An 18,932-nucleotide genomic window follows, 5' to 3' on the forward strand; every position below is an offset into this window, starting at 1 on the left:
GATATCACAAGGAAAAAATTCCTGTACTGGCTGTATACCATAAATCACAAAAAAATAAAAACCTTATCTTGTAAAAGGTATATTTAAAATCCCTAAAAAGGGCGGTATCACAACAAAACGTTTTCGGAATAAATATTCCATCATCAGTGTTATGACAGGTTTACATGCTTTAAGCCACCAAAATGTACGGGTAAAAACCCTTAAATTGATATTAAACAGTTGGGGTTACATTATATTATATGGGGGATAATATAATGTAACTATAATGTTTGTATATAATGTTTGTATAATGTTTGAAACTACGAAGTACCTAAATTTAAGTTCAAACCTTATTTTATCAGATACCGATAAGCAACTTGGTCTTGTTTTATTTTAAAATATTGTTTATTAGTTGTGAATGCAGCCCCGATCGTCTCATATGCGCTTCATTAATAATAATTAAAAAATCAATGTTTTACAATAAAACATGCCAAAAACTCTTATAGGTAGCTGATATAATAGGGGTTGAGCTTGAATTTGAGTACTTTGTTATTTCAAAAATTATTTTTTTTACTTGTGTTTTGTTTTTGAATCTTGAAAATCGTCCTTTTTCGTTTTTTTCAGTTTTAAATTGTCTATAACTTCAAAACGATTAACTTTAGAGAAAAATTACAAAAGACCTTTTTTGTTTCCAAATATCCAAAGAACCTAAAATGATGTCTAGGCGGGCCCAAAAAATTGAATTTTATAATCTGTTTAAAAATTTTTTAAATAAATGTAGCAATAACTTCGAAATTATGGCATTTAGGTAGGTATAGGGAATATAACACGAAAAATAATCAGTATTTTTTAAGGATTTCAAAACGCAAAAAAAAGCAGGGTGTTTCATTTGAAATAAGAAAGTTTATTAGATTTTCAGAAAAACGGAAGATTTGGCAACAGTGTAATTACCACTATAATATCGGCCGCATTAGAAGAGCCTTACCCACCAAAATTTATAAAAATCGTTTTAGCAAGTTCCGAGAAATTACCATGTTGTATGCAACCCTGTGTTACTTTTTCGCAACCCTGTATGCAAAGAGATATCTTTGAATGTGAAAGTAAAACTGCTTAATATGACATTTGTGGAAGAAGAGGTAAATAGATTATATAATTGCTTAGGCCTCTAAAAATGAGGTTTCCTTTTTAAAATTTGTTTTGATGGTGGATCCTCAACCATTCTCCATACATGACTAAGTCAGGGTTTTATTTTGTTTTCATCTTCTGTTAGTGTCTGTTATATAGGTACCTACTCCAGTCGTCAAAGACGAAAATGCCACTGAACCTCTAAAAATCATACAAACAAGCTGAGAGAATTTCAATTCTGGGACCCCAAAAAAGATTCAAACGAGTTTTCTACTCCTACCCCGGGCTTCCTCCTAAAAGAACCCCTTGAAGGGAGGAGGGAACCGTAAACATCGATTTACTAAGAATTTGTATGCCGTAGAAAAAATGTTTCAAACAAGAAATTTAGCTAAGATAATTTTGAACAAAATGTTTATTAGCACTTTTTGTGTAATGAATTGTTCCCTAAGAAACAACGCTTGAAACCCGTCAATTTTGAATGTCAGTTGCGCGCGTGAAATGACTTTTTTAAATAAAATTGGTATCAATTCGATGGTAAAAAGACCTTTTGATCAGTATCCTATCGACAAGAATCAAAATGAATTTAATTTAAAAGTGAAAAGTGCGACTTTAGTAAACTTCAGCTAAAAATTTCAAGCAATGCTGTCTTCGTAGAGCATTTCTCATGACGTGAGATCGTTTGTAATGTCTTCTTCTTTTTACATAGACATGACTCTGTCTGTTTTTTCAATGTGCCTCTAGTAAATTGTCATTCCATCGTTTTCGTGGTCTTCCCACTGATCATCTTCCTATTGGGGAACCGTCTCTCGCTATCCTTAATACTATATTAAGTATTTATGTCATTCGGCTTATGTGGTCATTCCATTCTATTCTTCTGTTTCTTACTCAGTTATTAATGTTCTCCACCTTGCATCTCCGTCGTATATCTGTACTTCTAGCTCTGTCCCATCGAGTCTTACCATCGATTTTTCGAAGGGTTTTCATCTCCGCTGTTTCGAGTAATCTTTTTTTCCTCGAAATTAATATGTTAACACACGTCCTCATCTGGCCAATACAATCAAAATCAGAAAGACGTCATATCTAGGACACATAATGCGTTATAGGGAATTTGAGCAGCTCCAGGTAATATTAGAAGGCAAACTCGAAGGTAAAAGGGGTATAGGAAGAAAGAAAAAATCCTGGCTCCGAAACATCAGAAATTGGACTCACACAACAGGGAATGACTTAATTATTCATCAAGCCCAGAAGAGAGAGAAATTTGCCATATTGATCGCCAAACTCAATAGAGAAGGTACTTAGCAACATCTTTATAGGAACTGACTTCACTTGATAATTACATAGTAGGATCTGCACAGATCTTTTTTCAGAAGAAAAGTTTGGGTTTAGGCTAAGAAGGAGGACAACATATGCCTTGTTTGCTTTTAGACAGTTGATATAGAAATACGGCGAGAAGAATAAGAGTTACATTTTGTATTTATAGATCTTGAGAAGGCGTACGACAGCAACTTGAGAAGTTCCTAGACAAGAGCTATGGAGATGTATGAGAGAGAAATGGCTTCCTGAGAAGTACGTATAAGGCACGAGCCTTACGTAGAAGGATATGGAGGAAGTGTACACCAAAGTAAGAACTTGTGTTGGATTGACCGAAGGTTTTCCAGTGATGGTTGGTTTGCATCAAGGCTCTGCACTGAGTCCCTACCAGAGGTGTAACCAGAATGATCCTAAGGGGAGGGGGTTACAACTACTTGATGGTCTCTGGGGGATATGGAATAGTAATGGTGTTAAGCGTATAGAGCTCAAAGTACATCCAAATGGGGGGGTTATAACCCCCAAAACCACTCCCTGGTTACGCCTATGGTCCCTACCTGTTTAATCTTCTTATGGATACACTGAGAGAAAAGGGAAAGGAGGGAACTCCTTTCCCTTTGGAGGTCTTGGTAGAGGAGAGCAAAGAGATATTAGACGAGACTTTGGAGGATTGTAGAAGGCCTATTGAAGAGGGAGGAGACTTAAGGAAAATTTAAATACCTTAGCTCCTACTCCTATATAACCGAAAATAGGACACTTGATCGAAAAATCGACACAGGATACAGGCTGGGTGGTTCAACTGGAAACGAATGAACGGGGAGAAATCGTGGAAGGACTGAAAGGAAAGATATACAAGGTATTGTGAGACCTGGGTTGTGTAAATGTCACCTATAAAGAAGATTTGGGAAAAAGGTGGAGGTAGCTGAAATGAAAATATTGCGGTGGATGTTGGGTAAGACTAAAAAGGACAGCGACTTGGTTCTTTTAAAGAGCAGGGGTGACTACAGTTTCAGAAAAGATTCAAGAACAAAGATTGCAAATGGTTTGGCCACGTGAGACGTATAAATGAAAACTATGTGTGAAATTGTGGGACAGAATCAGTGGCGGATCCAGAAATTTTTTTTGGGGGAGTCATGGATCTTGAGGGTGATTTAATTACTTTTCTCTGATGCAAGGTCACTTAGTCTTACCACCCCTAGGATAAGTGAGTTTTCAATTATTTTTTGGATGGGCCAATTTTTTTTTGTTTGACGGTTCTCGGTTTTTCTTTTTTTTTTAGGATTATTGAATTGATATTTAATTTCGTCTGGAGGGGGGTTATGGTCCCCCGTGACACTCCCTTGGATCCGCCATTGGACAAAACGTGGCGAAGAAGAGTTAGTAAGGAACAGCGATCCCTGAAAAGGGAAAAACTGAAGATGAAGAAGACGATATTTTTTATTTTTAAGGATTGAATATGGTTTATTACTTTACTAGGTATATGTTTAATGTTTACGATTTCTTTTGATTTCGCTAATCGTGTTGTGAATATTAAATAAATCAGAAATTATTAACCAAGAAATATACTGGATTGTCTTTGTAACTACTGGTTGCCTAACTAGTAGTCCAACAATAGCCTATTATTAATAAAATGTACTTTTTAGGTATATTCAAAAATAAAAATAAAAATATATAATTATGAAAAAAATACGACAATTTTAAAGCACATAACTAGCAGTTATAATATGTATGAACCAATAGTTTACAATTTTTAAATATTTTTGCATAATTTTTATTTATTAGAAGATACATTCTTGAAAATATGTGTTGATAATTGATGGAAATAGAAAATACTTGTTGTTTAAACTGATTAACTTTTATAAAGCCTTTATAAACTTTTTATAAATTAAATATGTTATTAACTTTACTGGATTATTGAAAAAATTGAATTTGCCGCTCTGTGTACAGCGCCCCCACAAAATGTCGTCGAGCGACAAGTGAAAGATCTAGGCGTCGAGAGAGTAGGCAGTTTGCACTGCAATTTTACTTATTTTTATTAAGTATTGTGATAAAATTGATAATTAGTGAACCACACCATTAATATTTCAGTGATACAGAGTGTAAGTAATCAAATACATCTTCGATAACCTTAAAAATAAGCCCCAAACTCTTAAATTCCGTATCAAGTGCTGGTGTTCATGTCTGCTTTATTTTTGTTGATAAAAAAAATTGTTGCTCTTGATAAATACCCAGTACTAGGAAATGTGCAGCTAGTCTCATTCTCATAACAGATGTGTAATGAATAAGTGATAGGAGTAAAGTGGTCTGCAATTTCACATTTAACTATGGCTACAGATTATCAATATTATGTGACTCATTTTAATAACTAGTGAGTCACTTCTTTTTGATTTTTTTTATAAATTTAAACGGAAGTGTTGTTTTTCTCTTATTTGTTTAGTGACTTAATATTATAGTGTACACATTATAGATCTGTGATAAATACATACCACCTATTCCCACCAAATCATACCCTTAAACAAAAGTTTAGTGGTGAAATCAACATCTCAGGTTTATGGATATTAGGTGAAAAGCTGCATTTTTATTGTTTTGTGGTTATATTTTTGTTATTGTTTTTGTTTTACTTCCACAGTTGTTACTTCCACAAATAAACCAAAATTTGTTGTAGCCAAATCGAATAAGCTTTCCACTAAAAGTTGCTTCAATAAGTTATGTCCATATTATTTCACAATAATTTAATAAAGTTTCGAAACTGTTTTCTTGAGGAATGTCAATATAATAATAGAGGATCCGATATAAGGACAACTTTCATTTCGATGCCTCAAAAGCCAATCGGTGTAAGTCAATAAGTATTTAAAATGAAATTGGAAAGAAATCCTTTGTAAAAGGTATAAAATTTTTTTATTAAAAATCCCTTAAAAGGGCTACATCACAACAAAACGTTTTCGATTTTTATAAAAAATCATCATCAGTGTTCGATCTAAAAATAAGTATAACCGATTTAATGAATATAAAGTTATTATTTAAATTTTGACAAAGGTTAGAGCAAGTTGGTTATACTTACAAACTGGATGCTAGCTGAGCCACAAAAGAAAAATATCTGGGTAAAAACCCTTTACATAAAATATAGATGCCTTAAAAGTGCATACTTCAAGAAAAAGGCCTGTGATGGTCACATGGCAAACAGGATAATGCCCTACGGATGCCCTTAATGCCCTAAGGTAAGGTGATGTAGCCCTTTTAAGGGATTTTTAATAAAAAAAATTTATACCTTTTACAAAGGATTTCTTTCCAATTTTGTGATTGATGGTATACAGCCAACTACAGGAAAACTTTTTCTTTTCCTTGTGGATTTTATTTAAAATGAGATACTAAGATGTTTCTGAAAGTAGTTGCAGAAATATAAATAAGTAGTTATTGAAAGTAAATAAACCGTCTTTATTTATCATAATATGGGTAACATATTCATAACTACAAACAAGGAAATAATAATATATATAATAATATGTGTTATACAGTGGAACCTCGATTATCCGTCAGGGCACCGGACCAAGGGTATGACGGATAATCGAAAAGACGGTTAACAGAACATTACAAAAATGTCAGAGTGCAACTGTTAAATTTTATTTGTATCTTTTATTTCACAATATAAAAAGGATTTATGTATGGGCAATCTAATCAATTTGGTTTAAAATATTCTAAAATCTTTGTTTGTTTTACTGTTGCTTCACATTTTGCTTTACAAGATCATGCAATCTATTTTATTGGCTTCTCCTTGTTGAGAACACCACTCGATGAATTGTGGTATGTGCTATGCAGCTTCTTTACTCAAATTTAGCTTCTTCACTCAAATTTAGCTTCTTCACTCAAATTTAGCTTCTTCAAATCTTTGTTAGTTGCAATAGCATCATCGACATTGCCACCCTCAAATTCCAAGTCTGTATCAGCTTCCTGTTTCATCCGCCTCTGTTGCCATTTCATCGATTTCATCATTTGTTAGCATTTGATAGCTGTTTGCATCCACCTCACAAAGTAACCAATCGTTTGGCTTATCTCAATGCTCAAACAAAATGAATTGATGACTCAATTTTTGCTTATGTAGTCAATTAAACTTATGTTCGGACCCTGACGGTTATGGAGAGATGGATAATCAAGGTTCCACTGTATCTCGTAAGTCATTTTTAGGGAGAATGTGACTTACACCGTTTGACTTCTGAAGCATCCATTTATCTGTTCATGGATAAAAATTATTTGATATTACAGTAGAACGTCAATAATCCGGATTAATTGGGACCGGACCCCATCCGGATTATCAAATTATCCGGATTATCGAAATTACCTGAAAAAAAAGGCCAATATACACATTAAAGTACCACAAACGTTTGAAAATTTTATGTTTTCTCTTGTACAGTAAAGTGTCTAGAGGTGAAATTAATCAAAACATTTTTTTATGTTTAAACACTGTATTGTAATTAATTTATAATAAAACAGCAATTTTAGCAGCATGTGTACAGTAAAAACATCAGACACTATTTGGGCTTTTAAAAAAATGTGTAAAATATTTTTGAACTGCGGTAGAGGTTCGTTTTTCACAACTAAGTTCTTAATTTATTTTAAAAGAATCATATATTTTTGCTAGATACAAATCCGGATTATTGACGGTCCGGATTTTTGACGTCCGGATTATCGACGTTCTACTGTATGTAATTATAAACAACAAGGGGTGTCTTGTCCAGACTACAATTAATTAATAATAATTAGATAATGACTTTTTTTTATAAATTCTGCTAAATTTTTTTCAGTCTGGGCAGATATTTTAGACTTTTTGGATCATTCGAAACAAAAGTTCTTGTGTAATTTTTCTCTGAAGTTGATCGTCTTCAAATTTTAAACAATTTAAAACTGAAATAGAACTAAAAATGACGATCTTCAAGGCTCAAAACACAAGTAAAGAATATTATTTTTTGTAAACATCAAGCACTTAAATTCAAGTTCAAACCTTCTCCTATCAGGTGATAAGAATTTTTGCAATGTTTTATTCTAAAATATATTTTTTAAATGTTAATGAGGAAGGTTCCTTATGGGAAGACGGGCATTAACAACTAAAAAAGAATGTTTTAAATTTAAATTTCACAGAAATAAACTTTATTTTTTTTGGTTTTGTGAAAAAAAAAAGACAAAAACTTCAGCTAAAGAAAGATAGCGAAGTAAAAACTTTATCACATATACCTATATTAGCTATTGGCTTTATAGAAATTTTTTGGGAGGTTGAAGAAAAAAACTATTAATGGCCAAGTAGTGTGTAGCTCATAGTGTAAAGAATTTTATTAAGATTCTTGTTTTTTCTTTGACCTCCCAAAAAATTTCCCTAAAAGAAATAGAGAGAATATTTTTATTTAAATTAAGTAAAAAATTAAATATTTTTAAATAAGTCTTACAAAAAATACTTTTGATGCAAAGTACTATCTGTATACAAAGTGTTGCATTTTTTTGGCCATCAGTGTATTATCAAATCTTTGCAATCAACCTGTCGACCACATTCTATAAGTTGACCAGCCGTGATGTACCTGTACAATGAGGCTTCTCATTACTTCCTCTTTTTTGTCTTAGTTTTAAAATATTACATTTAAATGACATTAAAGAAAGGGAAGATTGAATTCAAAGGGTTTTTATTCACACTCGAATGGTGACAGTAAACTTATACTTAATACTATGTCTTATATGCAATATAAAAACAGATATGTACTTATGAATGTGAAAGTAAAACTGCTTAACCCTTATCCAGGCAATACATTTTACTTCTATAACCGGGCAAGTTGGTTCCATTGGACCCACCACTGTTGTTGAATGTACTATTCACATTTAAACTAAATTTGCTCAGACGAGATTAATTTCGAAACATTCAAAGTAGGAAACATACAACACAACTCATAAAATTTTGTGGAATTTATTTCTTCAAAATATTTTTATTTTGTACAATAAATAATTTTCTCATTTGTTATCAATACATTATAATGGTCTAAATAAATAGTTATTGATTTGCATAAGGTTTATGTTATTTATGTCTGTTTACTATATTTTCATTTTTGATTAATAATATTGGCTATGTGCAGGTATGTTTGGTTGTGTAGTAATTTCCAGTCACGTCTAGCAACCTAACTTCACAAAAAAATTACTAACATCACTAGACAGTTGTGTCTCAGATTAGCGAATTAAATTTACCTATATATTATATTTCTAACATTCATTTTTTGATTTTTTATTAAAGTTAAAATTTGCACAAATTTGTACAAAATGCAGTAGATAGTATCCTTTTTTGTTGTGACACCTTTTCTTTGTTAAAACTGGAGGTTTTCCTAGTTTTGGCTTTTTATTAAAAGTACTGTACTAGGAAATGTGCAGCTAGTCTCATTCTCATAACAGATGTGTAATGAATAAGTGATAGCAGTAAAGTGGTCTGCAATTTCGTATTTAACTATGGCTACAGATTAGCAATATTATGTGACTCATTTTAATAACTAGTGAGTCATTCTGTTTGATTTTTTTTATAAATTTAAAGGGAAGTGTTGTTTTTCTGTTATTTGTTTAGTGATTTAATATAGTGTACACATTATGCATCTCTGTAATAAATACTTACTACCTATACCCACACAGTCATACCCTTAAACAAAAGTTTTGTGGTGAAATCAACATCTCAGATTTATGGATATTAGGTTTTCAAGTAAAGCCGCATTTTTATTTTTTTTTTGTGTTTATATATTTTCTAGCAGAACACATTGACTATATAAGTAAATATTTTTGTTATTATAAAATTGGCATTTAATGATTTTCATTAATCAGTGTGAACATACATCATACTGCAGTCCCATTAATAATAGATAAACTCAACTAAACCGTTCATATAAAAATTAATCTAACAGATAAATCTACTATTATAACATTAATTCATCAATTAATAGCTAGATAAGTAGATTTTGACTTATTTTGCAATATTTTATATCAGTACATATCGTCCCTACCATTTCCAACTATCGAATGTGAAAAATCGGGTTTTTCAGATTCGATACCTTGCCCTCGCATTATATGTGATACATCTTGTGGCAAATTCTCGTTATTGTAGCTTGATTAGAAGCGCGGGAAATATTCTTTAAACCATCGAATATAGTGTTGAAAAATTCTCGAGAATGAAAAATCGGAGAATATTCTCAATATGGAGAATTTTCTGAGAATGAACCCCATGACGCACTTAAGAATATTGTTGAAGATGAAAAATAGGGTTTTAAAAATCATGATCTTATATACAAAATTATGAGACGAAACAACAGTGTTCTTTGTATATAAAAAAATACAAAAACAACAGAAAACACAAAATTTCTTTGATAAAAAAATGAAATTTTCTTTTTAACAGCAAATAATCGATGTGGTATCATACCTAAAAGATAAAACCTCAGATTCAGAATTTATTTCTATCATTAGCTCATCTTAGTCATCTACAATCTGCATTTCAATGTACTGATGAGTTGTGGGATTCTGTTTTTCACGAGTGGCCAGCTCAGTCATGGATTGGTCTAGGTGCTCATCACCATATTTTAAAGGTGCTAAATTATCTACAAACTCAGTTTCCTCAACTTGTTCTTCTCTGCTTAGATGAACACCATTCTAAATATTTGCACGTTAATATTGCACCAAAACAATAAATATTGACACTGGAAACACCCTTGCTAGTGGTTCATGGGATTGGCAAAAACAACATACCTACATATTTTTTAAATTATAATAATTTGACCCGTATCTAGTTTTTATTTTTTTTTTTCGGTTTTTGAAAATATACAAAATTTTTGCAGAGAATATTCTCGAGAGAATTTTCTGGCCGAGAATATTCTCATGAACATTTTTTTTATTTGGTTGACTGCAAACTGACGAAAATGGTTAGGTATATTCGATACTTTTGTTTTGTATAAATATAACTAAAGGTATATTATTTGTACAACGCTAAATGTCGAATGTGTCACATTCGTTAGTTTGTGTTGTAATTTATTCAACAGTTATTCAATTATAACCTGTAATTTGTCGAAAATGCTAAACTGCTGAGAAGAATAAAATGCACGTGTTTACAATTTGTGCGAATTTTGTTTCAGTATCGCTTCCAAGAAATTCTTGTGAGGCAGTTTATGATTTCATTTTAACGGATTTTCATTATTTGATTATACAGTTATTCGCTATTATACATTCGCTACTTTGAATCATCGGATCGAAACAAATCTTTGATTAATACAAAAAGCAAAGTAACGAATGTGATTTTTTGGAAAGAAAAAAATGATAAGCAGTTCAAATTTGTTATCAATCTAACAAGGATTAAACATTACATACAAAAAATTTTACATTCAAATTACATTTGTCAATGCGCTGATTTAGGAGTCTCTAAAAAAGAGTTATTTTGCTCTCCTGAAAAGTACCACTTTTCACATTCGATTGTTGGAAATGGCAGGGATGATATAATACTTTATTGATCTTTTATTTATTTATTTATTAAGCTCAACAGGCCTTGAAGGCCTAGGGCTGAAAAATTTAATTTATATACTATACTATTATACTAAAAAATACAATATTACTTTTATTTATATAAAATGTTTAATACTAAGGACACTTCCTTCCATTGTTTTCTGTCCAAATTTTTTTCTTTCCAATTCTTCTTTACACTACTTTTTTATAAGTCTTGGTCTTCTTGATCTGTCTTTTCTTATTTTTTGTATTGTTTTTCGTGATAGTATCATTTTCAGCATTCTTTCCTTTCCCATTCTTTCAATGCGTCCTAAATATCGTATTCTCTGTGCTTTGATTACTGTCATTATAAGTTCCTTATTATTCCTTCTTCTCCATTCATCATCATCAGTAGCTCGACAACCTTTTTTGGGTCCTGGTTTGTTCTAGGATTTTCCTCCATTCTGTTCTGTTCCTTGCTTTGTTCTTCCAGTGGGTAATCTCAAGTGTTTTCAGATCTTGTTCCACTTGTTCCATGTATTTAAGTTTGGGTCTTCCCTTTGACCTTCTCCCTACTGATGCTTGCCTCATTATATGTTTTGGTGTTTCGGTCTCCAAGATCCATTCAACATGGCCCATCCAGCGCAGACGTCCGATTTTTATGGATGTTATGACGTCGGGTTCATTGTATGCTGCATGCTGTGTATAGTTCAAAATTATATCTTCTGCACCATACGTCATTTTCTTTCACCCCCTTATATATGTGTCTGAGGATTTTTCGTTCAAATGTACCTAATAAGTTCTCATTTCTTCTCCATTGACCATCTATTTTCACACCTCCATTGCTTTTGGTAATGGGAAACTAGAATAGGTAATGAGCAATTTGGATTTAGAAATGGTCTAGGAACTAGAGAAGCACTATGTTGTATGCGCATTCTCTTCAAAAAAGGTGTGAATTCCGAAAGAACGTTTATGTTTGTTTCATCAACTTCGAGAAGGCATTCAACCTAGTACAATACGATACACTTTTCGATTGCCTACAGGCAGCAGGACTTGACCACTACGATATAAGACTGCTGAAATGCTTATATTACAACCAAGTAGCCTCTATCCAAATTGGAGACAGTCATACTGAAAAACTACCAAAAAAATGTGGAGTACAACAAGGTTGTGTTTTATCACCCACCCTTTTTAATCTGTACTCTGAAGAAATCTTTAGGGAGGCTTTGGATGACAGACAAGAGGGAGTAAGGCTAGGCAGAGAAGTAATCAACAATATTAGAGACGCTGACGATACAGCCATTCTTGCTGGAAATTTACAAGATCTTCAGACACTACTAAATCTAGTCAGTGAAGCAAGTTATCGTAGAGGCCTTAAAATCAATATTTCAAAAACAAAGTGGATTGTAGTTGGAAAGATTAATATAGATCAAGGTCAGCTTTCTCTTGATGGAGAGGAGTTAGAACAGGTGAAGCATTTCAAGTACATTGGCAGCTAGTTAAATGTAAATTGTGACTCTGATGAATAGATAATAACGAGCATTGAAATATAACCAAAGGATTTTATGACCTGGAAACCAGTTTTATGTAACAGAAACCTGTCGATGAATATTCGAAAGAAGGTCCTGAAATGTTATGTGTGGTCTATCCTATTGTGTGGTTATGAGACAGGGACAACCACAATGCTAAACAAAATAGAAGCATTCGAATTGTGGTGCTATCGACGAATCCTGAAGATATCGTGGGTTCCGCACACTTCCAATGAATATGTTCTTCAAATGATGAATTCAGAACGTCTGCATGGTGTGACTGCACAGTAGAAGAATTATTTCGCGCAGCAGCCGATAGAGAGAGGTTTCAGGAAATTGTAAACATGATGACGGCCAACGTCTGAATACAAACACGGCATCTGAAGAAGAAGAAGAAGAAGATTGCTTTTGGTATTTTCCTCTCCCATCTTTCCTCTCCCCATTTTTCTAAAATGTCTTTCTGATTATTTAAGCACCCATGTTTCACATGCAATTGGTGCTAGAGGCCTGATAACTCTTTTGTAGATTCTATTTTTTGTTTTTCCTGAGACATATCTGGAATTCATTAATGATCGCAATGCTCCACACGTTTTGTTTCCTTTTGCTATTCTTGCTTTTATCTTCATGTTCATTTTCATCTAATTTTACATCCAGGTAAGTAAATTCCCAATCTATTTTGAATGTTAATGAATTTTCTTCTTTGATCTTTAAGTTTATAAAATTTTAATAATTTTAAATACATATTACCCATACCCACTCAATCATACCCTTAAACAAAAGTTTTGTGGTGAAATCAACATCTCAGGTTTATGGATATTAGGTATTCCCGAAAAGCCCCATTTTTGTTGTTTTGTGTTTATATTTATGTTACTGTTTTTGTTATTACTTTCACAGTTGTTCCTTCCACAAATAACCTAAAATTTGTTGTAGCCAAATCGAATATGCTTTCCACATATAAATCACTTCAATCAGTTGTGTCCATATTATTCCACAATTATTTCATTTAATTCTTTTGGCATGTTTAAGATAAATATTATAGTAGAGGATCCGATATAAGGACAACCTTCACTGATCTATTAATGGATAAAAATTATTTGATATGTAATTTAGTATATTAAAAATTATAAAAAACAAGGGGTGCCCGATATAATTTTGTCCAGACTATAATTAATTAATAATTAACAAATTACTTTTTTGTATAAATTCTACTAAAATTTTTTTGGCCTGGGCAGATATTATTTTAGATTTTTTGTCTATTGTTAACAAATGTTAAATTCGGTAAGAAGAAATAAGTACCATATAAGCCATTTTTAGAACATTTTAGAACAATATTTTAAAGTTCTTTATAAACAATAGAAAAATCGTTTTTATAAGATACCTTGTATATATTTTATTTAGAAGGTATCTTTTTGGTTTTTGACAATATACAGGTATAGTCTAAGAATCCGATATAAAAATAACTTTCACTGATCTGTTTAATGGATAAAAATGATTTGACTTATGTAATTTAGTATGTTAAAAATTATAGAAAATGAGGGGTATCTGATATAATTTTGTCCGGACTATAATTAATTAATAATTAAAAAATTCATTTTTTTATAAATTCTAAATTTTTTTCAGCCGGGGTAGATATTGTTTTAAATTTTTTGGATCATTCGCAACAAAAAAGCCCTTTTGTAATTTCTCAAGTTGATCGTTTTGAGTGATAATATACATATATAACTTTTAAAATGAATCTTAAAAAATATCTTAAAACTAAAAATTATTCTAGCGTATGTATTTTTTGGTTTGACTGACCACTAAACCACATTTTTTTACATTTACATATTTTATATACACTGACATATTTAAGTAAAATAATATGTTTGCATTTTTGTGTAGACTCCATAAAAATGATGAGTATTGTCTTTTCTGGAACATATTAAAATTTACTTGCAATGGTCCATACAGCATTTAATTTTTATTTCTCTTTTTTTTTTAGTTTCAACATGGAGGCTGATGAGGGGGAATCATCAAGCAGCGGTCCCATCTCCACCTTAAACAGTTTATTTTCGTTCACAAGTCCAGCAGTTAAGAAACTTCTTGGTTGGAAACAGGGTGACGAAGAGGAAAAATGGGCAGAAAAGGCAGTAGATACTCTTGTTAAAAAGCTAAAAAAGAGCAAGGGGGCTATTGAAGAACTTGAAAGAGCTCTATCTTGTCCAGGAACACCCAGTAAATGTGTTACTATTCCTAGAAGTTTGGATGGTAGATTACAAGTATCTCACAGGAAGGGCTTACCACATGTCATCTATTGTAGAGTATGGAGGTGGCCTGATTTACAAAGCCATCATGAATTAAAACCTTTGGAACATTGTCAGTATCCGTTTTCAGCTAAACACAAGGAGGTCTGCATTAATCCTTACCATTACAAGAGAGTCGAGAGTCCAGTATTACCTCCAGTTCTTGTGCCAAGACACAATGATTTTGTGCCAGGACATTCTTTACTTCCATTTCAACAATTGGTAGAGCCCAATATGCCTCACAATGTGAGATATTCATCAAACGGATTTAATTCTAATCATTTAAATCCAGGCTCTCCATTGTCGAGTGTATCTAGCCCAGGAAGTGTAGCTTCAAATAACCCTCAGTCTCCATACGCAAGTCTGGCTGAAACTCCTCCACCAGCTTACAGTCCAACTGATGAAAATAACACAAATACTAACAATAATGTAAGTCCCGAACCTCCCTTGACAGCAGATGTTCAGTCTGTAGCGTACCAAGAACAACCCTATTGGGCTTCAATAGCATACTACGAACTCAACTGTAGAGTCGGAGAAGTGTTTCGATGCCATTCAACATCAGTGATCGTAGATGGTTTTACTAACCCTAGCAACAATAGTGACCGATTTTGTTTAGGTCAGCTTAGCAATGTAAACAGAAATTCAACCATAGAAAACACCAGAAGACATATAGGTCGAGGAGTGCATCTTTATTACGTTAATGGTGAGGTCTATGCTGAATGTCTCTCTGATTCTGCTATCTTCGTTCAATCCCGCAATTGTAACCACCACCATGGTTTTCATCCTTCTACAGTCTGCAAAATACCAGCCGGATGTTCGCTGAGAATATTCAACAATGCTGAGTTTGCCCAATTGCTCTCCCAGTGTGTCAATCATGGTTTTGAAGCAGTTTATGAACTTACAAAAATGTGTACAATTAGGATGAGTTTTGTCAAAGGATGGGGAGCGGAGTACCACAGGCAGGATGTCACTAGTACCCCTTGTTGGATAGAAGTACACCTTAGTGGACCATTGCAGTGGCTGGACAAAGTGCTCACACAAATGGGTGCTCCACACAATGCCATAAGTTCTGTTTCTTAAGAGAGTGGTAAGTTTTAAATATTGATTATAAATTATTTAATCATGCAATTTTTAGGTGATATTTTTAATGAGGCACTTTTAAAAAAACTGACAATTTAAAATTGTGTTAATGTAACAACCTGTATATTAACAAAAATCCATAGCAATAATTTTGGCTTTCCATAAGAAAAAAAATTGTATTCTGAGTTACTACAGAACTGAAATCTTTTATAGACAGACCTTTACATATACTCTCACAATCAAAACATCGACACACAGCTACCCAACCAGCAATTCCGGATCGGAGATGGCAGATACCGCTCACGGAGGTTACAGTTCCGGCGAAACATCTCTTCAATACAGAGTACCTTCACCCCGCCAGAGTTCCGACTCAATTAGTCGCATAACTGCCGCTCAGGTTGAGTTTGAAAGTCTATTATGAGTTTAGGTGACACGTCTACAAAGTCGTAGGACTTGAGTTGATAATGCTCAAATGTATTGAGCCTTATCGTCATCAGCCTGACAGAATCTGCAATGCACACTTTCTGTCAGTCCGATTTTATGCATGTGGCCCTTGAGGCAACACTATCTGGGTAGGAAAACTATCATAGTTCGCAGATCATTCCTGTGCATATATAGTAGATCTTTAGATCTCTTCTTCGAAGATTCATGTATTCAAAAACAGGTTTTCTTTATATAGGCCTATAATAATATATGGTTGGCAGCAAACCGGAGTTACAACCAATGACCACCAGAGTATATGGAATAACGTTAGAAAGAGTCCACAATATTATCTATTCGGGAGCCAACTTTAATGATAAATAAAGAAATAAGAATATATAGAGATATCACGTAAAAACCTTAAAATCAAATTAATATGCCACTACATATTCTCCACATTGCTGTATGCTATGGCGAGCTAGACCCTTACAGATACACTAATGAAAAATTTGGAGATGTGGACCTAACAACGAATATTACGGATAAGTTGAGTTGATCGAATAAGAGAAATGAAATAGTCTTACATCGAATTAATAAGAGCACAGAAATAACAAAACCATTAAAAATTCGAAAGTTGCTATATTTCGACCATGCAATGAGACATCCAGAGAATACATCTCATAATACAGGGCATGGTATCCGGAAGAAGGGGCCCAGGCTGAAGAACATCATGATTCCGAAATATCAGGGAGTGATATCTAGAGACCACTGCCAATCTGTTTAGAGCTGCCGTAAAGAAAGTTATTATTGCCAATATAATCGGCAACGTTGGATAATCGGACAGGGTACTTAAAGAAGAAGAAGAAGAGGCCTACAATAACTAGAAAAAATTATATATCTGGATTGTCAGTTGATATTTTTTCTCAAGTCTGTCTACAGGGTGTCCAGAAACTCTACCGACAAACGAAGACAGGAGATTCCTCAGAAAATTTAAAGACAATTTAACCCAATTCACCTAGTCCGAAAATGCTTCCTAAGGGAGCTAGAGCTCTTTGAAGATGGCGTCATGTAATTAGTTTTTCTTAAGTACCTCCAGAACGCTTCTATTTAAAAAAACGAAAATTGGTATGCATATTTACTTTCCAGAAATGAATCGATTTCATCCATTGCGAATTTCTAGTACCGGTCATAGGCGTCCATTTTGGGTAGGGCAACGGTTATTTTATCGCATAACTTTTATGTCTTTAACTTTTAAGCATTTTTGATACTGGATTATTAAATCGTGAGGTATTCTAGTACTAAAAGGTACTCTTGTTTTAAGTCGGTAGGACGCACCGTTTTCTAGAAAAATCGATTTGAAAGTTTTTCGTTCTGGAAATTTGAAAAAAAATTGAAAAACATTTTCAAAAAGAAACGATGTATTTTACCAACTTGAAGCAAGAGTAACTTTTAGTACTCGAATACCTTATAATTGAATATTCTAGTGCCAAAAATGCTTAAAAATTAAAGACAAAAAAGGTATGCAATAAAATAACTGTTGACCTACCCAAAACGGACGCCTATGACCGGTACTAGAAATTCGCAATTAATGAAATCGATTTATCTCTGGAATATAAATAAATGTACCAGTTTTCGTCTTTCTAAATAGTTTTTTTTTGAAAATTTTTTTTAAATTCAAAAAACGAAAAATTTTTAAATCGATTTTTCTAGAAAACGGTGTACCCTACCGACTTAAAGCAAGAGTACCTTTTAGTACTAGAATACCTTACAATTTAATAATTCAGAGTCAAAAATGCTTAAAAAGTAAAGACAAAAAAGTTGGGCGATAAAATAACCGTTGCCCTACCCAAAACGGACGCCTATGATCGGTACTAGAAATTCGCAATCAATGTAATAGAGTTATCTCTAGAAGATAAATACGCGTACCAATTTTTGTTTTTCTAAATAGAGGCGTTCTGGAGGTGTTTAAGAAAAACTTATTACAAGACGCCGTCTTCAAAGAGCTCTAGCTCCCTTAGGAAGCATTTTCGGACTAAGCGAATTGGGTTAAATTGTCTTAAAATTATCTGAAGAATCTTCTGTCTTCGTTTGTCGGTAGAGTTTCTGGACACCCTGTATAAAAGTTCTTTTTCCCGCATTCCTTATGCCTTATGCCCTATAAGAACATTGGATGTTTATAGACTGACCGGCACAAAAAACGGCCACCCCACAAAATGGGTCATTTTTAATGTCTCGACTTTCCTAAACCTGTTGTCCGATTTAAGTGATTTTTTAATATGTTATAGCCTTATTCTTTAACAATATCGCTGTAATAATATTGTTGCTAGAGAGGTAAATTATCATTGTATACCGGGTGTACCACTCAAACTGTGTTCTTTTCTGAAAGTTCACCAAACCCTGTGGAATATTCTAGCATTTATAAAATGCTGAAATTAAAACCTAACTATAGCCTCAGGTTTTCTTAACATTATGTTTTTTGATTCACTCGCTTATGTTGGATAATAAAAAAGTTAGGTACTTTAACAACTGGCCACGTTTTTCATCAATACAGGCTGTTTATAAATAAGTGCGACAAACTTTAAGTGGTAATTCTGCATGAAAAAATAATGACAGTTTGCTTTATAAACATATGTCTGCAAAAGCTTCGTTCCCGAAATATGGGATGTTAAATTTTTTCTTACCAACTGACGATTTATTTATTGCTCTAAAACCGGTTGAGATATGCAAATGA

The 18,932-nt window shown here is 33.0% G+C and overlaps 1 protein-coding gene across 4 annotated transcripts in view; it reads left to right on the plus strand.

The window, feature by feature from the left end:
* Positions 1 to 4,382: 4,382 nt before the first annotated feature.
* Positions 4,383 to 18,932, plus strand: part of LOC126880580 (protein mothers against dpp) — a 34,422-nt gene continuing 19,872 nt past the window's right edge. For 2 of the 4 annotated variants that reach the window (XR_007696643.1, XM_050644525.1), the window contains exons 1-2: positions 4,584 to 4,780; positions 14,401 to 15,788. Coding sequence is in view for 3 of the 4 variants with exons in the window: in XM_050644525.1 (XP_050500482.1) it covers positions 4,737 to 4,780; positions 14,401 to 15,781 (1,425 nt within the window). In the remaining variant the exon portion in view is untranslated. Of the gene's footprint in view, positions 4,512 to 4,583; positions 4,781 to 4,845; positions 4,975 to 14,400; positions 15,789 to 18,932 lie in introns of those variants that run through there. The other 2 variants (XM_050644527.1, XM_050644526.1) reach the window with 2 other exon arrangements.

The sequence above is a fragment of the Diabrotica virgifera genome, chromosome 2, assembly GCF_917563875.1.
Source record: "Diabrotica virgifera virgifera chromosome 2, PGI_DIABVI_V3a".
Taxonomy (NCBI): domain Eukaryota; kingdom Metazoa; phylum Arthropoda; class Insecta; order Coleoptera; family Chrysomelidae; genus Diabrotica; species Diabrotica virgifera.